The 27,829-nt window shown below is 32.2% G+C and overlaps 1 protein-coding gene and 1 long non-coding RNA gene across 3 annotated transcripts in view; one reads left to right on the top strand and one right to left on the bottom strand.

Moving 5' to 3' along the window:
- Positions 1–27,829, bottom strand: part of LOC118181399 (lachesin-like) — a 1,014,793-nt gene that overhangs the window by 260,658 nt on the left and 726,306 nt on the right. For both annotated transcript variants that reach the window (XM_085811099.1, XM_085811100.1), the window contains exon 4: positions 13,901–14,013. In XM_085811099.1, the coding sequence (XP_085667225.1) occupies positions 13,901–14,013 (113 nt within the window). The remainder of the gene's footprint in view (positions 1–13,900; positions 14,014–27,829) is intronic.
- The window catches only part of LOC118197960 (uncharacterized), a 414,567-nt gene continuing 395,104 nt past the window's right edge, over positions 8,367–27,829 (top strand). The window contains exon 1 of the long non-coding RNA XR_015039555.1: positions 8,367–8,455. This is a non-coding gene — a long non-coding RNA (uncharacterized LOC118197960). The remainder of the gene's footprint in view (positions 8,456–27,829) is intronic.

Here is a 27,829-nt window from a genome sequence, read left to right as displayed (position 1 = left end):
TAAGATTTCAGAATTTTAGTAAGAAATCTACTAGATAAATACAGTTCTTTTAGAAAAGGAAAATAAAATGATTTTTTTTTTTTTAAGAATGAGTTTTAAAATACGGCAATTATAGTACAGATTTACTGACTGAAGCATGAGACAGAAATTAGAGAACTAAAAAGAAAAGTTTGTCTTTAAGGATAAAACTTCCACAAACTCATACTTTGCTTAATCATTTTTATGTACTAAATCGCTGCGCATGATAGATAAAATAATTATTTTTAGAGTAAGTCAAATGTTGCTAAGCATGAAAAGTATAATTTATTAGTACTGCTAAGCAATAAATGTATAATTTTAAAAAACACGATAATGTCAATTTTTTTTTATAAAAGTAATGTGTTTTATACTTGATTAAATAAACGAAGAATAAAAAGAAAATCCGAAAAGGGTGTTTTTTTTTTTTTACATTTTGCGTGTTACCTTAATTTTTTAAATATCAACTTCTTCTCACTTAAACCATAAAATTCAGTTCAAGAGAAATATCGCAAAATAGTTTTAAATTGAGCATATCTTTAGAATTTCCGATACGCAATCTCGCGCGCTGGAGATAAAAAAAGTTTTTTTTTTCTTTCTTTCTTTTTTTTTTTTTTTTTTTTTTTTTCACCCTAGATTGTTGCCATTGCTTGCTTTCAAGTCGTTAAGTTCGTTACTCAAAAATTCGTTAAAGGTTTACAAAATACGAAATCAATAATAACACAAATTCCAAACTTCAAATTTGGGCTTCCACATACCCATATTCGCAGTAGGATTACGTCATTAAAAATTCGATGGCTCTATGTAGCGTTATTTTATCACAATGCAAAAAATATGCATACATTTATGCAGATTTTTCATTATTTAACTTCTCCAAATATAATGCAGGACTCTAACATTTGGTGGCAACAGTTTGAAAAGTGAAACGGACATTTATGGTGAACCAACGAAAAATCGCAAAACGAAAACAATAGTCCTCTAGGAACAAAGCCTTTTTGGACTAATAAATCTGATGTGGACGCCACATGACTTCCTTGTACGACGTATTAAATTTGTAGAGTCATTAGGCTCTTTTAAATCAAGAGACATCAAAAATGAGCAATAACCTCGCTAAGACTTGTATCTAGATCTCTTGAATCCGGGCCGAGGCGGTGACGGCCGAGGATGCATGCTGGAACCAAGAAGGCATGCTGGAAAGAGGGAGAAAATACCTTATGTACCCGCTTTTAAAGGGCCACCGGGGATTAGGGGACCCAATCGCCAAGTCTTAATGATGATGAATTATTGTCCACCACCTTTAGTTCGGGTGCCACTGTAGTCATTAGGTTCTTTTGTAAGAGGAAACATGAAAAATGAGCAATGTCGGGTGTCAAACTTCTTATAACTTAAATTTTGATAACGAGTATAAAACTTTCCGAAACATAAGTATAGGAACCAAGTACCGCGTTAAAGGTTGGATTTCGTTATTTGTTGAAAATAAATTTTTTTTAAACCTAACATTGCGTTACATTAGTATTTCCGTCATTCAAAACTTTTCCGTAATTGGAAACATGTGTCAAAAACCAACGACGGCGAAAATATAACCTGGTAAGATGTAGGGTATCTATATGTTATAGATAAAAAGTTAGATATTTAGAACCAATTTTACACAAAGACCCAAACTGTTATAATTATATACTTTAAAATAGTTCATCAGCTAAATGTGTATACAGAAATGCAGTGGTTTTCTAGTAGAAGGAGGACTGTCATTCAGTCTGATGTATCCTGCTCTTGATAACGTTATATCAGATTTCATCGAATTCCTCTTGTTCTTCATTTCTTCTGGTTTCGGTATCATTTTTGTTTTCAGGTTTCTATATTTTTTAGGTTTTATTTCCCCATTTCTTTAATTCTTATTTTCCATTTTGTAAGATCTTTTGAAATTTATTGGTACTGAATTTCACTTCTTTTGGGTCTTTGTGTAAAACTGGTTCGAAAGTTCTTATGTTTTGCCTAGACTGGTCTATTTTCAGCGGTATATTGAGCGAAAACTTTTAGAGTAATTACGCATTAAATAAAAAAATGGTGATATTATATACATACATATATATATATATATATATATGGAATTGCTGATTCTAATAAAAAAGCGAGGTGCACAACTAGATGTTATATCAGACATACATACATACATACCTTCGTTCATATAAACGTTACGAATAAAATCCCTTTTGAACATGTTTTCAATCTACTTTACAATTTTTTTGGAGAAAAGAGTCCTTTATTCGGTTTGTACGTATGGATATGACGAAAACAATTATCCAAATGGGTTCGGGAATGGTCAAATTGGATATTTCTGTTGAAATATGATACCCCCATTATCCCAATTAAAATATTTCGTATAAGGAAATAAAAAAGTGAAGTTTTTTTATATATTCGCAGTTTTGAACGTAACTCAAATTAATTTTTCAAATAAATTTATTTTGAAACAAAACCTTCAATATATATATATCATAGGAACATTGCACACCCCAAAAAAAAATTTAAAAAGGGAGGGAAGGTTCTATATTTCTCGTTCTACTGGGCTGATTGACGAAATTCAACTTGTTTTTTTCATGTCTCCGAAGCTCGACTTAATATGTGCATTTTAATTATATATAGGTATTTATATCATTATCATTACAAGGGCGCAGAGGATTTATATATATTCTAATAAAGGTATTTTTCACAAAAAAGGACTTTTTGTGAAATGACATGAAATTTCTTTTTTCCATATTTCAATTCTACGACTCCAGTTATGGCAAACTGCAAGTTTTGTAAAAATCGCACTCGTGGTTTTTAAAAAAATAGCTCTCAAAATTTTAGCTCCTCAGTGTTAATTAAATTTGGTATATATTTATTAACCTCTCTTTTGTTATTAAACTTACTTGATTTTTTCTTTCACATTTCAAAATTTAGGTTCATTCCAAATGAAATTCGCCCGTTTTTTATGATTTATTTTAAAATTTGTAATTTTAAATAATTTAAAAATATTTTCGAAAACAATTTTGAATTATAATGTATAGCATTTTTACCATCATCTTAAAGTAGATGTATTTCTCAGCATGCCTGCAAAAAATTAGAGTTTTTTATTCAGACTTTCCGAAGATACACGTGAATTTATATATTGGTGTGTTTTCAAACTTGGTATACTTGTTGAAAGCGATAACATCAAATGTGGTTTAGACATTCTTTTAAAGTTATTTGAAAGTAGGAAAGGGGTAAATTTCTCTCCCTCCCGTGCGAAATGTAAAAAGGGAAAGGAAAACAGTTTGCCATATATTAAGAAGTTCACCAAGTGAATTAAACTTGGCGCGAACAAAAAAAATTGAGTCTTATGATCAAAATATGGAAACAAAAATGTGTATATTATTTCAGAGAAAGTCCTATTTTGTGTCAAATATCTATGTTAGAACAACGCTATGTATAAATCTAATATATATCGCATTCTTTTCAGTTTGTGCCAAGATAAATGTTTTAATTTCTCCGTTAATTTCGTACCAAATCTTGCAAAATTTAATATTTAGGCATAATTTGAGTCGTAGAAACCAAATATGAAAAAACAATGATAAGTTATTTCAGAAAATGTCAGATTTTATGTCAAAATACCTACATTAGAACAGTGCTACATATAAATCTAATGTACACCCTAAATCGCGCTTTCGAGAAATGAAAAACGCACTTTGAATTTCGTCGAACGGCCCCGTAGAAAGAGAGATATAAAACTGTCCCTTTTTAGTCCAAAGGGGCTTTGTCTCTGAAGGACTATTTTCGTTCAGCGATTTTCCATTCGTTCACTATAAATGTCCTTTCACTTTTCAAACTGTTGCCACCAAAAGTTAGAGTCCTGCATTATATTTGAAGAAATTAAATAATAAAAAAATATGCATAAATGTATGCATATTTCTCGCATTGTGATAAAACAATGGTACCTAGAGCCATCGAATTTTGAACCACGTAATCCTACTGCGAGTACTGGCATGTGGAATCCAAAATTTGAAATTTTTTTTTATTATCGATTTCCTATTTTGTAAAACTTTAACGAATTTTTGATTAACAAACTCAAGGATTTCAAAGCGAGCCATTGCAACGTTGTGCAGTAAAAAACACTTTTATCTCAACCGCGCGAGACTCTGCATCGGAAATTCTAAAGATTTGCTCAATTTAAAACTATTTTGCGATATTCTTCTTGAACTGAATTTTATGGTTTAAGTGCGAGGATGGAGATATTTAATAAATAAAGGTAACAGACAAAATGTTAAAAAAAAGCCCCTTTGGACGTAATTTAAAATTTGAAACCTTTCAGATTTTTCTTTAATCTTTTTTTATTTTTATTTTAGTTATTTGTTTATTTTCTTTTTTGGATCCGCAGTGTACCTCTTAAGATCATTTTTGGCAAAAAATAAGGTTTTCATTGAATTGCCAAAATGTAAAATTTTCATAAAGAATGAATTTAGTAAAATTTCAAAGTAAAATATTTACTACCAATAATTTAATCTTCGTTTTATTTGATTCGCATATATCTGGTTTTTATTAGGGCTATGAAATATACATTGAATCCTGAAAATTTATGACCGGTATTTCCATAGTTTGTCACATAAACGTCAGCACTCGCATTTCCATAGTGTGTTACATGCATATAAGCCACAAGAGCTTGAATTCCCTGTCATCTTATGAAAATCAGCTGATATGTCACTTTAATAATTGAACGAGTAATCTTCTCTTGAGTTTAGACACCTGGTTTCACGTTTACGCACCTTGTGTAGGTTTTCACGTGTTATTACAAATATAAATTTATGGCTTGTAACTAACGTACTGCTATCTGAAAGTTTTAAATTATTTGCAGATCAATCTCTTATAAATGCATTGCATTTTTACCATTTTTCCCCACAGTGTTGGTAACTACTTTAAATATTTTGGACGGAAGTATAAATGAATGAGAAGAAAATATATGCTAAAAAAATATCGAATTAAAATTGTTCAAAATCATTTTATCTTGCAAAATTTTACGAAACGCATAAATATTTGTTGATCAAAATTAAGCGCTAGCGAAACATTAGTATAAAACCCATTAATTTATGTGAAACAAAATACGATAGATTGGGAAACTATAAATATAGGGCTCATTAAAATTCTTCAAACAAAATACAATTAATTATCTTTTCTTGGAAAATATATCTGCATCAACACAAAAATATCGGGATATAAAAAGAAACAGAAGAATTTAAAAGATTATTATACAGACAATAAAATACTCACTAAATAAATTTTCATACATGTTATGAGTAATATTATTGACATGAAGATTTTAACATTTTCTTTAATAATTTTCGATAGTAAGTTTGTTAAAAGCTCTTTTAAATACTATAGACTCAATTAAACCATGCGTAAATTCATCATTTTTCTTTTTTTTTTATTTATAGGATTATAGTGTTGGCACGCTGAAACAGTAAGGTGGTAAACATTTGCTTTTCAAAATTAAAACTTAATTAAAAAATTGACATTTGCATTTGTGTCGCAAGTAAGTATTTAATTACCCGTATTTTAGAAATATAGGATACAGCAAATATGCACTTGATAAACTATACAAAATAATTTCTTTTAGTGTTGAATAATTAGGATTTGCAATCCGCTTCTAAAATTAGCATGTAAGAAACATAAAGCTTACAAAAGTTGAAACTATTTGGCTTTAGTAAATACATTGGTTATCATAAATTAAGGAAAAATCACAATTACTGAAAAAGTTACATGTAGAGTTTAATGAAACTTACTCACAATATACAACACATAGTAAGGTATCAAATAACATAAAAAGAAATTAGACAGATATGGTAGTATAGAAATTAGCAAATGTATAAAATGAACAAATCGAAGGTGTCAGTTTGCTATAGGAAAAGTACCTCCAATATGGAATATGATCGCCTCTAGAAGCAATACAGCACATACAACGATGTGTGATGCTTTCAATTATGCGGTCTATCAGTTCTATAGGAAGCGAGAGCCATTGCTCTTGCAAAGCAGTTGCAAGCACGACAAGGGTTTGAGCGGGCGGATTGAGAGCAGCTAGATGTCTTCCTAAAGCATACCAAACGTGCTCGATAGGATTCAAGTCCGGGAATAGAGCTGGCCACTAGATCATAACTGTTTCCTGTTGAAGATAATCATCTACGATGCGAGCCCTGTGTGGTCTTGCGTTGTCGCCCTGTAACAGGAAAGCATCACCTATTGTCCCGGCATATGGGCTCACATAAACATCAAGAATATCATCTCTATAAATATGAACATTCACGGTTTCCCTTGGAAAGACATGGAGGCCTGTGCGTCCACCCAAAGAGATGCCACCCCGAACACAGACACTGCCCCTTCCATATGCATTTCTTTCACGGATGTTTGACGGATGATAACGGGTTCTAAGTTCTCTCCATATCAAATAACGCCTACTATCGCTTTCTAGACTAAACCTGGACTCATCCTTAAAGGAAACCCCCCTCCATTGATCAGGCGTCCAGTGGACATGTTGTCGTGCCCACCGAAAACGGTTTCTCCTATGGCGTGACGTGAGCGGCACAAAAATGGCTTGTCACCTCGCATACAAACTACCTTCATGAAGCCTTCTACGCACAGTTGACGTTGACACGAACGTTCCGGTGGTTGCAGCAAGGGAGGATCTAAGAAGAGTCGGAGTAGCGGTTCTATTCCTGCGTGCACATAATGTCAAATATCGGTCATCGGCGCTCATGGTAGCAGTTCGCCGTCCTTTGCTGAACCCCCTAGATGCCGAATCTGTGGTTTGAAATTGCGTCCAAAGTCTGAACCACAGGAAGACTCACATTTAGACATCTAGCCACTTCTGTTTGACTTTGTCCTCCGTCTAGTCAATGACTCTCCATCGCAGTTCTGCAGGGAAATGATGCCTGGAGGTCAATGTTACGAATTGGCTATGATTTCTGATGTCACTGTCACAGTGAAATATGTGGGCTTGCTCTCAAACATGCACTTTTATGCTCCTCGCAGATGACTTATTCCGAAAGCAGCGCCACTAATTTGCATATTGCAGTTTTACTCAGCTACTCTTACTTGGCAACATATTCAAATTTTACACGGTTTGGCTTATTTTTGTGGGAGTTATCGCTATTTTTGTGATTTTTCCTTAATTATGATAACCAGTGTATGACAGAGGCTGCATCCTGAATATTTTACATAGTATTTTATGGCATTTAAAGTTCTTAAATAAGAATATTATTACAATATTAATATTACGTTACGTAATTACGATTGATGTATTTAACGTAGTTATACTTTTTCATACATATTTTCATTCTCGATCATCTCTTAAAGGAGAATAGCAAAACTTTTGTTAATATGATAGCGTTTCGAAATTTGTTGTGTTGAAATTATCCCCTCTTTTAAGATATTATCTAACACAACTTGCCGCCTGCACAAATTAGAATAAAATCTGATGTGGACATAACATGATTTCTTTGTACGGCCTACTAAATTACACACATTTCGTTTTTGATTTCCACGAATTTAATTAGAGATATATTTCTCATTCTTTCTTCGCTGTAAAGCAAAAATACATAAAATCTCAAGAGAGCTTCATTAAAAATTGTAAAATACATAAAAACATAAAAATACAAAATACAGTTAAAAGCAGTTAAATTTTTTTTTTTTTTTTCAGAATCAAATTTAGCGTTTCTACGCAAAAACAAACAATTCGTCCGGCGAGCTAGAAGGCAGAATTTTCGAAGTACAAAACTGAAAGTTTACTTTCGATCCCACTAGGCAAAAAGACACTGAAGGTGCAGAAACTGACTTAATTCACTATTTTGCTGAGTTTCAAAAGTGACAAAATGGAGGTTCGTTAGGTTTAACTCCCCACTTAAACTTTTAAATTGTTGATAATTCTACAAAAATTGCATGCAGATTAATTAAAGGCAAAAAACCTTAACTGTAAAAAAAAAGCACATAATTAACTTCTGAAGGAAAAAATGCGAAATTTGCCAATGTATAGAAATAAAAAAACTGAGCTAACGAAGCCGGGTAACAGAGGGGATGTATATGTAAGATAAATATGTAAATCAAAATTATAATTTAAACTAAAGGTAACCCTTGAATTCTTTCTCTATAGTCTAAAAATCGTAATAACTCATCTGGATTGCGTCATTTATAGATGAATCCATTTCCCATGGCCTGCGCAACACTGATGACGCAGTTAATTGGGATGAAGCAGCTTTTGATTTAAGGTTTCAGTTCTTAGAGCTTTCCTTTAACAGACTGCTAAATTGGATAATTGCGCAGTTAACTGGCAACAATGTTGCCTCTTGGACGATATTTCATTTCACTGTGCTTTGTCGTGCTGCTAACTACGCCGTTATTTAAAATGTGATAGGAGAAAGATAGATGTTACGCAAGCAACAAAGTGAGTAAAAAAGTATTTTTAACGATTAAATTCAAAAATCTTGTGAAGAAAAACAACTTTTGATAGAAATTTTCTGTGACTGAATTCCAACTAAAGATTTCAGAAGTAACACGCTAGTTAAATTTTGGCTGAAATGAAAAATAGAATTTAAAGGCCTTTCAAATAGAGCTATTAAATTTTTATTCCATTTTTGCAAAACCTATTTGTGTGAACAAGGATTTTCTTCCATTTCATATTTGAAAAAAAAAAAAAAAAGAAAAGAAAGAAAAGAAAAGAACAAAGTTAAAAATGTATACTAGTTTACGGTTAAAGCTTGTAGATACGTTAAGTATTCTTGGAAGCAAACAAAATGCAAAATGAGGCAAGCCTTCGCCGGGAATCGAACCGCGGACCTCTGGAATACGCACCCAGCGTGCAGACCAACACACGACGCATGTATACTAAGTAAAATATAAGGAGACATAAATTGATCTCTCTTAAACAGGCCTAAATTTCACAATGAATTTTTAATGCATGACATTATAAATTTCAAATTTCTTTTAATTTTCTTAAAAATCTTTAACAGTTCTAACGCAGCTATGTTAAGTATTAACATTTCCTAATTTCAATTTGCAATAGTTTTACATTTCTATTCCTAGGAGTAGATGGAAAATGATTAATTCAATTTATATTTTTAGTTTTAGCAACGACAGCGGCTAGATTTTTACTTTTAAAATCCATTTATGCCTTTAAGTTTTACTTATTTACTTTTTGTATATATAACAGAAAATTATTTACTTAATATTAATAATATATATATATATATATGTGTATCGAAAAGAAAGAATATATGTAGAATGAATTGTATGTATCGAAAAGAATATATACCGAAAAGAAGAGTGAAAAAGAAAATGCCATTGTCTAGTTAGCAAATAATATTTATTATAACGTATTTTATACCCTTTATAGACTTAAGCTATTATGTTTAATACTTCCGAACTATGTTATTGCCGTCGGCTATGAATAAAAATAAGAAGTTACTCCCAATCGATTTGGTCTAAAATCCGCCATTTATATTACTTTTTTTAAGTTAATAAACAACTGAACATAATAATATAAATTATATAAACGCATCTTTATTAGCTTTGTTAATATAGTTTTGCAAAAATTTTTAGTCCAAAGGAGCTTTGTTCCTGCAGGACTATTGTTTTCGTTTCGCGATTTTGCGCTGAATCGCTATAAATGTCCGTTGCACTTTTCAAACTGTTGCCACCAAATGTTAGAGTCCTGCATTATATTTGGAGAAATTAAGTAATGAAAAATCTGCATAAATGTATGTATATTTCTCGCATTGTGATAAAACAACGGTACGTAGAGCCATCGAATTTTGAACGACGTAATCCTACTGTGAATATGGCCATGTGGAAGACCAAATTTGAAATTTGGAATTTATTTTATGATCGATTTCCTATTTTGTAACACTTTAACGAATTTTTTATTGATAAACTCAAACATTTCAAAGCGAGCAATGGCAACACTCGATTGAGGGGGAAACCTTTTTATCTCGAGCGCGCGAAACTGTGTATCGTAAATTCTAAATATATGTTCATTTTAAAATTATTTTGCATCGTTACTATTGAACTGAATGTTATGCTTTAAGTGGAAAGACATGATATTTAATAAATAAATGTAACACACAAAAGGATTAAAAAAAGCCCCTTTGGACGTAATTTCAAATCTGAAACCTTTCAGATTTTTTTACTTCCTTGTACGAAGTAAAAAGGAAGTATTGTAATCGCGAAAAGATTCAGGCAGCATATTTCAACGAAAATATCCATTTTGACCCCAAACGAATGCAATTTAACAATGTTTTTGCGTCATATCTGTACGTAAGGACAGAATAAAATACTCTTTTCCTTCAAAAAAATTATAAAACTGCTTTAAAATTAATTCTGGAGAGAACTTTTCGTGGCGTCTGTACGAACGTATGTACGTACGTATCTCGCATAACTCAAAAACGAGTAGCCACAGAACGTTGAAATTTTGTATATAGGACTGCTATAACATGTAGATGTGCACCTCGTATTTTGGTTGCAATCGGCCGCACCAAACGTATATAAATATATTTATATATATATCCACTCTATTACCCTGCTCAGTGATCTCAGTATCTTTACTCTTATATGTTTGTAAATTGTACATATTTTGCTTTAAAAATGATTGAATTATGTTGTTTTTATCTTCCGGTTTAGGTTTTTATGCCTCTAGTAAATCTGTATGCAATATTTTTAGAATTATCAGCAATTTTAAAGTTGTTTAATTGCCGCTAAGCCTTTTTTTTTTATGGCGGCCATTGATGTTTACATTTGAAACAGGAGACTAGTGGATTTGTTGCCAATCTAGAGAAACTTAGCTTCGCAAAAACAAAGATAACGCATTCATTTATTATTGCCAATTAAATCATGCTTAATTCTTTCTGGAATTTTTTCGAGGAAATAAGCGTTTGAGATTTACTTCGTAATTTTTAATATACATATTTTGAGTTTTTATGTATTTTTGCCTTCTCGCGAAGTGAGAACTGAATTAATTAAATGAGAAATACTCAATCGTCTGTTAAAGACTGTTTCTGTTTTGTTTTGTTTGCTTAATTTCTTTTATACATAGTTCTAGCTTTATTATAGTATTTGAATAGAACATGTGGCAACGATTAGATAATTCTTTAAATGATATACATTTTGTGCATTCTGAGTTATAATATGAATGAAACATAATTCTGTTAAGTAAACCTAGCGCCAGAGTGTCGCTATGGTAAACAAAGTGAATTTTAAAGAATGCATTTATTCTATTGTGGTTTATGCTCTGTCGGCGAAGTAGGTTTAATTCAATCTAAGAAGTTTAAATAAAATGCAAGAAAAAATGCGTATAATTTAATATTCCGTACAAGGAAGTCATGTGGTGTACACATCAGATTTTTTTATTCTAATATTATAATAAATAAATGCGTTTCTAAACGTCGACAGCAGAGTTTCTGTTCCTAGGTTTTGGGTGCACTAAAAGCTGCACTGAAAAAAGAAATCTATCATGAAACTTTGATATAACATATGGATTGGAATTTTATAAATGTTAATTTTCATAACTTTATTTAAACAGTGATTCTTGCTAACGATAATGTGTACTAATGTGTTGTTGATTAAACACTAATGTTGTTATTATTATTTTATGGCCGGGCGCTTTATTTAATAGCCATTAGTCTTGCGCCCCTAAAAAGGCCGGAAGTGGTGGCTAATTCAGTATGGAAGCACCTCAGTATGGGCACCGTTGCCTCCTATTGAACGGAGGGACAGTTACAGCCATGCTTTCTCCAGGATTTAAACCCGGCCCCATCTCTACGGCAGTCTAAGTCACTAACTACTAAACGGCAGTCTAAGCCACTAACTACTAGCGTCCAAGCGGAAACTACCAGTTGGGTGGCTTAAACGCTAATGTATTTTATAACTTATTGAATTTTACATAATAATATTTTTCATTAATAAAAAGATAGGTCAAAATTTTTGAAGTACCTCTTTTTAAGCTAAATTTATATAACAAGGAATATTTAGCTTTGCCAATTCTAAAAACTAAGTAATTTTTCCTAAATATATTAAATTGTAAAATCATTTGTCATATATTACGTTATTTTGGTGCAGAGTTATTTTGGTGCAGAGTTATAAGGTATTTCTCCCGCTTTCCTAGTGTGCCTTCGTGCTGTAATGATTCTGCACGCTGGGCCGGTAATCCAGAGGTGCGTGGTTCGATTCCTGGCGAAGGCAGTTGTTAATCTTTCAGCTCGCCTGCTTCCAAAAATACGTAATATCTCTACAGTGGCTCCCGAACTAAAAGGATGTTGGATGAGGATTCTTCACAACCAGGACTTGGAGATTGGGTCCCTTAAAAACCCTGTCGCCCTTTAAAAAGGGGAGTATATAAGGTATTTCTCCCGCTTTCCTAGCGTGCCTTCGTGGTGTAGTGGTTCTGCACGCTGAGCCGGTATTTTAGAGCTCCGTGGTTTGATTCCCGGCGAAGGCATTACATATTTTTCATCTCTCCAGCTTTTCTAATAAATCCTAATGCCCCTACAGTGGTGCCCGAACTAAAAGGGTTGTGCATGATGATTCTCCACACTCATTATTTGGTGATTGGTTCTCCTAAAACCCCAAGCGCCCTTTAAAAGGGGGGTACATAAGGCATTTCTCTCACCTTCTTGGCGTGGCTTCGGAATGCAGTGGTTCTGCACGCTAGGCCGGTATTCCAGAGGTCCGTGGTTTGACTCCCGGCGAAGCTATTGCTAATTTTTCATCTTTTATGCTTCCAAAAATACCTAATGTCTCTACACAGTATACAAAATTAATGTTTTCCAGAATTGTTTTAAAAAACATTATATACTGTTCTATTACATTGCTGCATTATGTAAAATTCTGCTGTGCTTGGTGTAAAACAAATTACACCAAACAGTGTTGAACCTTTAAATTTTGAATACACGTAACTAGTTCTGGCCTAGCATGCGAAAAATCAACATCATACAAACAAGTGTTAATGAAACTGGAAGGATATTACAAACGTTGAATTTTAGTTTCTTGAAACAAGCATTTAACATAATTACAGACCCAGAATCCTGAGAAACTGGATTACAAGTCCATTAAGGTCATGGATATACACAGATCACCTAGCGGTTCTGGGAATTGGAGGCGTTATGGGATATAGTTGAATGAATTCTTGAAGAAATGCTAATTTTATTGTCCATAAGAATTAGCTCATCTTGAAGCCAGTCTCAATAATGAACCCTAATTTTAATGCTTCTTATGAAATATCTGTGTTTTTATATGAATAGAGGAGTAGCTGCTGAACAGAATTGTAATTAAAATTTTAGATAGTAAAATCTCTAGAATTTCCGTGATTTCATGCATTTCTGTTGAATTAGTTAAAATGTGTTAAAAGCTAATTGAAACAAAATTTAATTTTTTTGTATTTATATTTAATTTATTTGTATTTTTTGATTGACCATTCTGTAATTAACAATTAAGAAATTCTAGTAAAAACAAATTAACAAACTAGAAACAGAATCAAACACAAAAATTTTCTCGAAAGAAAATACAAAACGGACTAAAGGGGATTCTGGAAAGAAATTTATTTTTCACATATTATTTGAATAAGCTTTCACATTATGCATATAAAAATTTTAATAAGATTGAATTTTGCAATCATTATTTAACTTTGCTTCAAAATTTCTGTAAAATAATTAAAATCAATTTCGTGTAATTAATCTTAATAAAAAATATCACCTAGGAAATAATAATCATGTGAAGAGGTAGAAAGGAAACAAAAGAATGTTTTCTGATTGTACCCTTTAAAATGATAGAAATATGAAATTCTGTGAAAATCATAGGCAGAAAAGGGAATCTAATTAATAATCCAAACATATCCACTTACTCTATATGAGCCAAGATTCTCGACGACGCATGGGAGCTGAATATCTCGACCGACGGGTATTGTTATATTAGGAATAGCTTCAGCAAACTCTGGTTCAGCTTCATTTGTTGTTCCTGAATAAGAATAAAGCAAATTTATTAAGTACAATGTATTGCAAAACACGAAATGCATTTAAAATAATAACTTTAAATTGTATACTTAAAAAGTACTTTTTTTTCGATTTGGCAGTTTGCTTAAAAAACAATTAGGATAATATTTAATGTTTACTTTGCGTGTACAAGCCGCTCAGACGGTTATAGTGGTTATAGGAGCCGACTCCGATACCAAGGAGCCCAGGTGTTCGATGTAATAGCAAACTGCACATTCAGTTGACCAATGTTAAACGAATTTCGCATACTGCGCATGCCCAGAAGAGAATGTGACACAATTATGACTTTGTTACAGTCTTAAAAGTAGACAAATATGGCGTATGATTGATATTCTGTTATCCGGGCGTAAACCGTTCGGGCTTTTAAAGCTTGTTAATTTGTAGGTTGCTTCATTACTTGGAGTATAAATATCGATAAAAACTACGCAAATTTTCGTTTAAGAATGATTACAAAATAGGAAACATTACAAGATACATTAGATGAATCTCTATTGATTATACTTGTGAAGAATAAAAGCAATTGCGTATTGACCATAAGTTCCATTCGTATGTACCTTAACAAACTAAAGAATCAATCCAGTTTAAATTGCTGAATTAAAGGCAAGGAAATTATTATATATAACCGATATTAAATGTAACGTTTATGAACAAAATAAACCAAAATGGAATGAAACAGAAGCAAATGCATTAAGGACCAACAAATTTCGGTAGTATTGCAATTGTAAACAGTCCATAAGACTTACATGACAAACAGAGTTGTGTAGGGTTGCTTATGATTAGTCGCCAGTATTTCCTTCCACGCCAACGGTACACTACTGAGCATGCGCACGCAGTAAGTAAAATTCCTTAACATTGATCAGCTCAATGTGCGGTTTGCCATTACGCATTCCGGAGAAGGAATTGTTGTAACTGTCCGTCCGTGTCGAAGTCGGGTGAGAGCCCGCCATTCAAATAAAATTTTATGTGTACAAACTTTCTGTTTTTGTTTCATATCGTACGTCTGAAAACGTTTGCAGTTTAAACTTACATGCAATTATGCGATTTTAGCAAAATATGCAAACCGCACCACAAATATTTTAAATTTACTTCTGAAGTTACATTATTTGTATAGAAACTATATTCTTAACACGCTGATCGCCCGCAATAGGATTTGAAAATTCGAGCTCCAGGTTTACAGTATTTATTTAAAAAAAAAAAAAAAAACATTTCGTAGAAGTATATGGACTGAAAGTGTAGAAATTCTACATAATTTTCTTTTATCTGTATTTTCAACACATTTCATAAGGTATTTTCTCCCTTCTTTCTGCATGCCTTCGTGGTGTAACAAGTAACACACTCGGCGCGTAACCGAGAGGTCCAGGTTCGAGTCCTGGCGAGGGCAAAGCTTTTTTTTTTTTCACATCACTTGCTTCAGAATAACCTAATGACTCTACAGTGCCCGAACTAAAATGCGGGGTACTGTAATACTTCTTTGGCAATATGAAGCAACTCCAATGATGGAACACAGAAAAAAACTTTATTTAACACTCAAATGACGACATACAAAACAAGAAGAAAAAAGAATACTAACATTTAAAAATAAATAACATTCTTCGTGCGAGAGTCGCACGTGGCAGAGTCTGCTGGTTTCATATATTGCCATTCACAAATACCTTAATGTTCAGCTATTTAAATTATTTAGACTACAAGATTTTAATAAAATTTAAAGCTGTTACAATCTCTCCCCCAACGAAGAGACTTTTGCCGATGGGAAAAGTCCTGTAAAATTCGAAAGTTTATAAGCTCGGCTTGCTCGATTGCTTAAAGAGAAAAGGTTATTTCTCTTAAAAATTTCCAAATTTCAGGCCAAAAATTTTAAGTTTTAAACGAATACTTTTACATCACATTTAAATAGAAAGAAATGGAGAACGTTCAAATACATCATTTGAGCATACATTAAATAATAAAATTAATTCTAAACGTGGTTACATACACTAAGAATTATTACATTACGTAATTATACTCAGAACATCTACGTTCTTGTGCCAAGATCCTTTGCGATGAATGACCTTAAAATTATAAGGTTGTAATGAGAGTGCCCAGCGCATCAATTTGGAGTTACATTTGGCGTTTGATTATAGCCAGACCAAAGGATTATGATCAGTTTGAATCAAGAATTCTTGCTGACCATCCAGATAAAAATGCAGTTTCTTGATAGCGTAGATGATATCAGCGCACTCCTTTTCAGTAGTACAATAATTCTTTTCAAATTTAGTAAATTTTTTGCTTATATACAAGACAGGATGTTCATGTTGTTCATCATCTAATTGGCATAGTACTGTACCCATGCCATTGTCTGAGGCATCGGTTTGTATAATAAACCTTTTATCAAAGTCGGGAGCATACAGAATTGGTTTCTTGCATAGCAATTCTTTTAAATTTTTAAAAGCTTTGTCATATATTTCAGACCATTGTATATTTCCTTATTTGGTTGCCCCGTTCAAAGCGTCCATGACGGGTGAAGCAATTTCCGAAAATCTCGGTATGTACTGGCGATAATACCCTACTAGTCCTAAGAAAGCACGTACTTCTGTTTTGGTTTTAGGTGTAGGATACTCCTTTACAGCCAGGATCTTTACTTCATCCGGGGTTCGTTGTCCTTGTCCCACAACATGGCCTAGGTATCTCACTTGATCTCGTGCAAATTTACATTTTGATGGTTTTAGTCGTAAGTTTGCTTTCTGTATTCTCTCTAGAACAGAAGTTAGGTTTTTAAGGTGCTCTTCCCAGTTTTCTGAGTAAATAGCAATGTCATCCAGGTATGGTACAGCGAAGCCTTCGCATCCAGCAAGGACTTTAGTCATAACTTTGCTAAAAAAATATGGGGCATTTTTTAATCCAAAGGGTAAACGTAGAGGCCGGAAACTTCCAAAACTAGTTACAAATGTTGCATATCTTTGGGCTCTTTCTGTTAACGGAATTGACAGTAGCCTCTAGATAAATCTAAAAGGGTAATATATTTTGCTTTTGCTACAGTTTCGATACGTTCTTCAATATTAGGCAAAGGATAGTATTCAGTTTTAGTAACAGCATTGAGTTTACGATAATCAATACAAGGCCGAGGATCCTTTGATGAAGATTCTATCAGAATCATGGGAGATGTATAGTCCGATTCTCCCGGCTCTATAATTTTAAGATCGAGCATTTTCTGGATTTTCCTTTTGAGAATTTCAGTTTGTCGGGGTGACAGTCTTTGAGTGTTAAATAAAGTTTTTTTCTGTGTTCCATCATTGGAGTTGCTTCATATTGCCAAAGAAGTATTACAGTACCCCGCATTTTAGTTCGGGCACTGTAGAGTCATTAGGTTATTCTGAAGCAAGTGATGTGAAAAAAAAAAGCTTTGCCCTCGCCGGGACTCGAACCTGGACCTCTCGGTTACGCGCCGAGTGTGTTACTTGTTACACCACGAAGGCATGCAGAAAGAAGGGAGAAAATAAACCTTTTATCAAAGTCGGGAGCATACAGAATTGGTTTCTTGCATAGCAATTCTTTTAAATTTTTAAAAGCTTTGTCACATATTTCAGACCATTGTATATTCCCTTATTTGGTTTATCTGTATTGGTTCGTTATTTAATAGCTCAATATCGTGACAAACTAAGTTTGTTAGTCCATGATTATTTGGAAAACAACCAGAATATTTCCATAAAATCTTTCGTAAATCATGTATTTGCTCGGATTTCAACCTTTTCTCGAGTTCATTCTCCTCTATGATGTCCGAGGAATTTAATATACTAGGATTGGAAGATAAATGAGGAATGTCCATTTCTAAGTCTCCTTCCACTTCAGTTATCATATTAATCATTTCTGGTCTTTTGTAATATGGTTTAAGCATGTTAATGTGATATACTTGATTTGGCTCATTTTGTTCCTCGAAACTTACAATATAACTGGTTTCTGAAATTTTCTGCTCTATTTTTCCAGGTCCTTTCCACTGTTCTTCTAGTTTATTTTGACGATTCGTTGATAAAACAAGAACTAAATCTCCTCTAGCAAATTCTCTTTTCACTGCGTTTCGATCGTACCATGTTTTCCTCCGTTGTTGAGTTTCTTTCATGTTTTCCACGGCAAGTTCTTGGCATTTCTTCATTCGATTAATAAGTTCGAAAACATAACTGACAACATTATTACTTTCTTCAATCGGTTCTAGCCACTGCTCATAAAGTAAAGTGACTGGCGTTCGTAGGTTTTTGCCATGAACTAATTATGCTGGTGTAAAACCAGTGCTTTCGTGTGTGACTGTTCTGAGAGCAAAAAGAACTGATCGTAGATAATTTTCTCAATCCGAAGTCGCTCCTATACATACGACTCTTAACACCCTTTTTAGCGTTCTATGGAATCGCTCAACGGAATTACTCTGCGGATGGTACACAGAGCTTCTTACATGTTTAATGCCGAAACGCTCCAAAAATTCCTCTGTCAAAGCACTGACGAAAGAAGTCCCCTGATCTGTTTGGGACTGAAAATCTGTAAGAAAGCATCAATCACAGATGGCGAAGAAATGTCTGTCACCGCAACAGCATCTGAATATTTGGACGACATACACAGAGCTGTAATAATATATTTTTTTCCAGTCTTTGAAATAGGTAGCGGACCAACGGCATTGACATTTATTTTAGTGAATATTTCGGAAATTACTGGTACTAATGTCATTGGAGCCTTCTTTTTGTCATTTCCTTTTCCAGCGCGCTGACAAGCATCACAGGTTCTTACAAAATATTCAGTTTCTTTGTAACACCTCGTCCAGTAAAAATATCTAGCAAGCCTATCTTTGGTCTTTTTGACACCCAAATGACCAGAAGTTCCTTCGTGGCACATCTTTATAATTGACGCCTTGAGTTTTTCAGGTATAGCGACAAGCTGACTTTCAAAGCCCATTTTATCCGTCGTTTTTTTAACTAAAAACTCTTTTCTTGTCAGTCTATAGTTCTCATTTTTGCATGTACCTTCTTTAATTTCTTTGATGACATTAGACAGTTCTTTATCAGTAAGCTGAAGTTGTGCAACTTCTTCTGAGTCAATGTTTACCAGCTTCATGAGAGTTTCATCTTACGTATTTAGTTCCGGTAAATTATCTTCTTCTTCAAAAACATCTCTGGATGCTTTATTTTTTTCCTCCATCGGTTCCAAGATCTTCTCTTCAGCTATTTCTCTTTTCTTTTGAACTCTAGTAGAGACAGCATTAACCTGGTGAGGACAACTATCAGGCTCTTTTGCTTGTTTATTCAGCAGTGCAAAAGTTCGACTGCCTAATAAATACCTTCCTTTGTCGAGTTCATTTCTAATAATGGCAGCCTTAGTTATTACTCGCCCAAGATCGCAATTTAGTTCGATCTCAACCAATGGTAAACAGGTTGGATTTAAATTTAATGGCTGTTGCACCCACACATTTTCACCTGTCAGCATTTCCGGCGTGATGTATTTGCGACAAGCTATATCAATACTAGCACCTGAATCCCTTAATATAGGAATTTTATGACCATTTACGTAACCCATACTAGTATAAGGTAATAGAAATTTATCCTCTGGTTTTGCACTAATACTGTTAAGATTAGCAGGAGATTCAGTACTATTCTTAAGTTTTGGACATTGGGGTCTTAAATGTTGACAGGACCCACACTGATAGCATTGTGGCGTCTTTCGTTTTTCATATTTATCACCTGGACGTGGACTTCTAGGTCTATGAAACCAGCTTTGCGAATTAACTCCTGATGACAATTTTTTTTTTCAGTTTTATTTTTATTATCTGAACTCAATTTACCTTGAGTTAGTGCATTGTATCTTTCTTTCTGCCGATCCACTACAGGCCTTTTTTGAAAGTTTCCGCAAACGTTTTCATAGGCATCAAGTTTTTCAGCTAATTTTTTAGATGAAATCATCTCTACCCACTCATCAAGAAAATGATCTCGAATTTCAGGAGGAACTCAACGTTTAAGTTGGTCAATCACCATCAAATCTAGCAATTGATCAAAAGTCTTAACTCCTAGACCAGTCACCCATTCTTTGCAATAATTTTCTATTTCATAATTGAAATACACCCATGTAGATTCGGTACTCTTTTGATGTTTCATAAATTTCTGCCTAAACTTTTCCGGGCTTAGTTTAAACCGTCTTAACAATAAATTCTTCACGTGCTCATAGTCTTTAGCTTTATCGGAGGGTTCTCGAGCTATTAACTGGGTTACTTCGTAAGGAAGTATTCCTAGTAAATGAGATACAAATTCTGTTTTATCAATTTTAGCCCATTCTGCTTGCCTTTCAAACAATAGCAAATATAGACTGATATCTCCTTTCTTATCATCGAATTTCTGCATAAGGTGACGCAGCTCTGTTTTCGGCCGGATCTGTCCGGCTTTTCTCTCTAATTAATACTGTTCGTTCTTCTCCGCTCTTCTGCTTCTTCCTGTCTCCTACGTTCTTCTCTTTCCCTTTCCTCCCTCTCTTTCCTTTCTTCTCTTTCCTCTCTCTCTTTTTCTCTTTTCTCCCTCTCTTTCCGTTCTTCTATTATTGTGTCTAAGACTCCATTGACGAATACTTCATCATAATCTTTACTTTCAACAATTTTCTGTTTTAAATCGACTATTTTCAAATCTGCAGTCACATGAACGCCCAGTTCAGCCGCGAGATTTTGCAAATCTTCCTTACGAGCTCTTCCCAAGTAAGACATTGTTTCTATGTTTAAAATTAACAAACACTATGTTCTTTATACTTCCTCAAAATAGCTCAAATCAGTTACTTTAATTAATTAATGCAGTCAGGAATCACGGAATTAAATGCACTCTGTTAAATACGTATACCTCAAAAAATGAAATATTTAAATTATATGAAGTTAATTCTCTCTACCACATTAATTGTGACTAAAATAAGAATAACAACATAGAGCAATATATATATATATATCTACCGTCTGGACAACTAAAATGAATATTAAAAATAATATCCAATACAGTAATAAAATAAGACAATCCAATATTAATAGGAAGTAATAATCTGGTATCGCTAATATTGCGTTCAGTGATGAACTACTAACATAAAGCAATCCAATATTAACAGAAAGTAATAATCTGGTATCGCTAATATTGCGTTCAGTGATGAACTAATAAAATAAAGCAATTCAATATTGACAGGAAGTAATAATCTGTTATCACTAATATTATGTTCAGTGATGAACTAATAACATAAAGCAATCCAATATTAACAGAAAGTAATAATCTGGTATCGCTAATATTGCGTTCAGTGATGAACTAATAAAATAAAGAAATTCAATATTGACAGGAAGTAATAATCTGTTATCACTAATATTATGTTCAGTGATGAACTAATAAAATAAAAATACGCACGATTATTCAATCTCGGTCGGTGCCTCTAAAATAATTATGACTGTAATACTTCTTTGGCAATATGAAGCAACTCCAATGATGGAACACAGAAAAAAAACTTTATTTAACACTCAAATGGCGACATACAAAACAAGAAGAAAAAAGAATACTAACAATTAAAAATAAATAACATTCTTCGTGCGAGAGTCGCACGTGGCGCTCGAGTCTGGTTTCAAATATTGCCATTCACAAATACCTTAATGTTCATCTATTTAAATTATTTAAACTACAAGATTTTAATAAAATTTAAAGCTGTTACAGGACGATTATTCGTCACCAATAGTCATTTGGCGATTGATTGCCCTAATCCTCGATAGCTCTTTGAAAAAGGAGTGTATATAAGGTATTTTCTACTCCTTCCCAATATGTCTTCGTGATGTAACGGTAGCACAATCGTCGCGTATTCGAGAGGTCCAGGTTGGACTCTTGGCGAGGGCATTGCATATCATTCAAATCTCCTGCTTCAAAATTACCTAACATCTATAGAAACTGTTATCGGAATAATCATAAGTCTGTATTAACAGTAGAATCGTCTCATTATCAACCAGGTTAATCGGGTGTCTACTGTAACTTGTCATTAGAATTGTGATGATTGTTCTTAAAACACAATTTAGTACTGTGACTGATTGTTGCATTTTAACGTGAATATGTCATTCATTTAACGTCATTCATTGCGATGCGAAGTAATTTAGACTAGTTGGAGGAAAAAATTGCTAAAATATAATTAACAATTGTTTTTTTACCATATTCTGCTTAATGCTGGCTTAGTTGCACATGAAAGAAGTCCTTCAAAAGTTTTTTTTTTTTTTTTTTTTTTTTTTTTTTTTTTTTTTTTTTTACTTCAATCTACTTTATTTAAATTACTTTTTTCTTTTGTTAAAACATTTATTATTATTATTATTATTATTATTACAATATTATCACTCCTAAGTTTGTTTATTTAAAGATGTCTGTTAACACTAGAGTTACGGGATAGGTCATTCTGACCTTGACATTTTCTAAAAACTTACGAATATTACATGATATTCATTCTCTTTATTTTAATTAATTATTTTCAAGACTATTATTGCTTATACCTAGAAATACGGCTATCCAGATAATTCAGAATTTGGTGATTGGGTCCTGTAATGCCCAGTCGCCCTTCTAAAGTGGAAGTATTTATGGTATTTTCTCCTTCCTTTCCGCATGCTTTTGGGGTGTAACGTAGCTCACTTGAAGCATATTCGAGAGGTCCAGTTTCAAGTCCGGAGGGCATTGCTCTTTGTTCACGTTATCAGTATCAAAAAACTAATGACTCTACAATTTAGCCAAGCTGCAAAATGTATTCCTAGTTTTTGTCCAATTTTGGATATTTTTATGGGGATTTTCAAAATATATATTTTTGGAACTACTAGCAACGCTATTCAGCAGTTCTTATCGTTTGCATTAAAAGATATAAGCCTTTCATAGCATGGATGTTATATCTACGAGCTAAAATGTTCTATATGTACGAGGGCAATATTCACACACACACAAAAAAAAAAAAAAAAAATATATATATATATATATATATATATATATCACAACAAACAAGCATTTTTTTTTTTGGAATTTCAGAAATAAAATTACATATATATATATATACATAGATATATATATATATATATATTGATTGATCAGTATATTAATTAATGTTAATTGATTCAAACATTAATATATATACACATATATATATATATTAACAAACATGTATATAAAAAGCAAATTTAAATTTAAAATAATTAAAAAATATGCAAACCTATAAAAGATTTAATTTTCGAACTAATCTACAATATCATTTAAATTCAGATAGCATAAGTAAATCAAGTGCAAAACCAAACCATGAAAATAAATTCATCAATTTAGCGAATTAAAATTAATCTTAAAAATTAATCTCTCTATATATAATTTAAGAAAGCAGAACAAATCAAAAAAGACCTTTGTGGTCAAGAATTTTGCGCATTGAGCTGCAAAAATTAGAAAACAAGGTAAAAAGAAAATTCTTCATGATTTTGTTAAAAGTCGTTGTGATACTATGGTCCATATATATATATATATATATATTAATATTTGAATCAATTAATATTAATTAATATATTAATCAATTAATATTAATTAATATATTAATCAATTAATATTAATTAATATATTAATCAATTAATATTAATTAATATATTAATCAATTAATATTAATTAATATATTAATCAATTAATATTTGGATCTTTATAATAAATAAAAAAAATATTTGCAATCAGTCTCAGTGTCCTGTTTGACGAAACGCGTTCTGTAATTAGCAGAGTTCGAAGCTCACCATGCATTTCCCTTGAAAGGTCCATGGTGATATTCGAATTAGGCTAATTTTTCCATTTACCGCTGCTTAGTTGTAGTTACTGCTTATTAACATGATGTTTTTGTAGTATTTTTTCTAATATGTTTTGAGATAGCTTAAACTTTATTCTTCATGCATATTAACTCTTGAATCTAGTTAAGCTTTCACCTTTCTCTTATTTTCTTAATTAGTATTTCATTTTGTCTTTACACTAATTTGCAAAGGAACCGAAGCATCACTTTAGCTCATAGGCAATAGTTTGAAGAATTTACTTTTTAATTTTATATAATATATATATATATACAAAAAAAAGAGGCTAATATTAAAAGCAAATCTTTAAACCAGTCTTGCGCTGTAGCTGTAATATTGAAGTAAAATAGACTTGAAAATTCTAACGTTAAAAGTAAATTGGAGTCAAAGCAAGGTTATTCATCAGCTATATTAATATTAGCAATCATGGTAAAAGTCGTTTATCACAAATTCCAAACATATCAAAGTTAAAATAAGAATTCATAGCAGTACAAACTCTAAAAATAAAAATGAAAATGTAAAAGGGAGCAAAATGCAAGACTACTATGAATTCTTATATTAATTTTGATATATTTGGATTTTGCGTTAAACCTCTTTAACATGATTGCTAATTTTAATATTGTTGAGGAAAAACCTTGCTTGAACTCCAATTTACATTTAACTTTAGGATCCTTAAGTCTGTATATATGACATGATAAAAGCAGAGGTAAAGACGTTGATGCGCAGTTATCCTATACTGAAGACGATGTATTCTGATTGCATCGTAAGCTAAAGTAATAAAGTAATAATTATTACTTTAATTGCTAATTATTACTTCGTACATAAAACTTGGCAGTCGAGGCGATTTTAATTCCATTTTTATTTCCAATTGACATTATGTGGCCACAGATCACTTGGCACCTTAATCGTGCCTGTTCAAGAACATTTACATTATTGATATTTTTGCAATAGCAAGCAGCATAGCGAAATTACGTAGAAGCAAAGCAGAGACAGAGGCTGAAGTGCGTTCGTTGTTATGAAAAGTGGAAGCACGCGAAGAGAAAAGTTTTGGTTTAATAACAGTTTCAGTTCTCAATTATTGCGTTATCAGAGCTGCGCAGGCCATAGAACGATCTAGAAATGACGCAATCCAGAGAAGTTATTGCGATTTTTAGAATAGAGAGGGATAATTAATGTTTTACCGTTAGTTTAAATTACAATTTTGATCCACACATTTTTTATCTTGCACACACATATATATATATATATATAAGGTTTATTATTATTTATTAATTTACAATTATAGCCTAGGAAATGAAGAGCAAAAATATGTTGTAGAATGAAATGTATTAAAAGTTAATACTTAAGAATATTGAGCTAAACCTATGGGAACAACACCTAGCAGAACTTTTAAATTGTAATGGTATTCATATCAAAACAGTTAAAACCCGAATTAATGCATATAAAAAGAAATTTAATTAAATGCTGATCTCCTGAAAGACGGCTGGCTTTTCAAAGGATATTTGCCTTGTTGCTAAAGATCCACAAAAATTAAGGAATGACCCCGATTTCTCCCCTCATTCATCTGAATGCGAAAATAAATTAAAACGAAATGTTAAGAAAGAAAATTTGGATTAAGTTAGGGGTTTTCAACCAGACGACGAAAATTCCCCGTCCTGAACTTCTACACATATTTTTTTTTAAAAATTAAATTTATTATTTTAAATACAAAATGAAAATCAATTTTAGACCTGTGGGTAATGCAGAAAGATTAAAATTATTTAAATTACAGTAGTTTGAACTTTATATTTGCGTGGGCGTTTCTGTCCTTTTAGCTGGAAAAGGAGAACCATTAGAAACAACGCTCAAGAGAACGATTAGGGTTGCCATAAAAGTAGTAGTAGAGGGTGTTTTTAACTGTTACGCCATACGTAGATTTCGAAAAACTCGAAATGGACGGGCGAGTGACGAAAGTCGTTATCTCCCTTCGGCAGGATTTTAAAAAAATTAAATTTTTGGAGAATAAACACAAATAAATTAAAGAATCCCGCAAACGGGCTGGCTGCATGCGCGTTTTTGTGGTTTTCGCCATTTGTAACGAGTATAAGAGCCAGTTTTCCTTAGAAAGTCCTTCACGAAGGCATCCCTCCCTTTAGGCAGATAGCCCTTGTGTGCTTTGTCATAATTGAATAATACAATCCAATCCAAATAAATTAAAAATATTAAATCTTCATTTCTTAGGGGATAATCGTAAATTTAAATTAGTAACTAAATTTAAACATATAGTTTTAGCAGCAAATGCGATATTTCATTTACGTTACTTATATTTAGGTTATTTACATTTACGTTATTTACATTGTTTTACTTATATTACTTCCATTTAATAGCGTTACAGAAAAGGAGAATAATTCATTCGTTGTAGCCATTAATTATCTTGAATTTTTGCAATAGCGGACCACATTAAAATAAAATTTATGAGCCTAGTTCCGGAATCCTTTTCTTAATTTTGGAGCTGTTACTGTATTAAAATGTAATGGTACAAGAGAAATTTTATTAGAGGGTATTTAAATAATCCTACCTAATAAAATTTCACCATGACTAACTCTGTATTACATTTCATTAAAGAAAAAAATATTAGAATCTGACTTTATGACTCTTCAGCAGAACTTCGCTTTAAACTGCAAAGATAATACATTTCGCTTTCATTAAACTATTAAGCTTAATTTCTGGAAACTGGTCCTTCGTAATTTATGATGCAGTAAAACTCATATTCGTAATGAGTAGCGTATATTAGCGTAAAATGATGAGATGAGACAACATTAATGCTGTGAAATAAAAGGCTTTATATTATTTAAACTGGTTTTCAATTTCATTTGTTCAGACGCTTTTATTTCAAGGCAATTTTATCTTTTAAAATATCACGTGTAAGGATATAATAATTTTGATGATGAATGAAAACACTACCTTGCTATCGTTTTCTAGTATATCAAAAAGAAAAAAAAAAGTGAAAAGTTCAAGTTTCCGTTTTCAACCATTCTAGACTTATTTATCCTTGTTTGCGAAACAATAAATATCTTCTCTATTATATACTTCCTTACTCCCTGAGAAAATTCTTTAAGTCACTGTCTTTCAGACAGCCATAACCACGCATATCGAAAAGCATAAACAAAATAAATCCCGAAATAAATAAAAATGAAAACCTCTAGAAAACTGCATCCATAATAAAAACAGAATCACGTAAATAATAAAAAGGTCTCGAGCTGAACAGGCACTACGGATGAAAGTTTTTGAAACCTTTGATAATGGTTTATGTGTCTTTATGGAACTTGTTCTTGAAACGTGCACTTTTATTGAAATCTGAAACTATACAGATTGTCACAGAAAGCGTTTCCAAGGAAACACGTGTCTATTTTAAGGAAGGGGATTGTGAAATAGAAAGAAAAGAACACTTTAAGAGAAAAACACTTTTAGGCGTAAAAACTTGTGGTCTTGAATGACCATGAAAGTAGTAAAGGCCTGAGAGAAGAGAAAAAAAATATTGCATGAAATAACAAAAGACGAAAATGGCCTTCAGTCTCAACTATTTCCGGCGGTTATTACTGTTTGAAATTCTATTTTTATACTTTATGTACTGATGCATGAAAATGCTCAAAAAGATGCGTTATGTGTATTTACGATAGCATGCTTTCTTTTATTATTATTTCTTTGTTTTTTCCTAAAAAATTCATCTGTGAAATGATGTTATGTGTAATATCAACGTTGATTAGTTTTTCATTTATAAAGTTCCTTATTCCTTTGAATATCATTGAAATTATTCTTGAACTGCAGTTATCAAAGTTAATGATAATTTTCTTTGCCAAATTACAAAGAATATGTAATTAGTATCTATAAATTTAAAACTTATAATTTTAGTTTCTAAAACGTAAACATGTAAAGGGTAAAATATTTGAAAAGATTTTAGCAAGAGTAAAATGGTACCATAAATTAATACAATTAATATTGCTACGAA

This window comes from Stegodyphus dumicola, chromosome 2 (genome assembly GCF_044657685.1).
Source record: "Stegodyphus dumicola isolate Sdum_Otavi_A_Nest chromosome 2, ASM4465768v1".
NCBI lineage: Eukaryota > Metazoa > Arthropoda > Arachnida > Araneae > Eresidae > Stegodyphus > Stegodyphus dumicola.
This window is presented reverse-complemented; position numbering and strand designations above follow the sequence as displayed.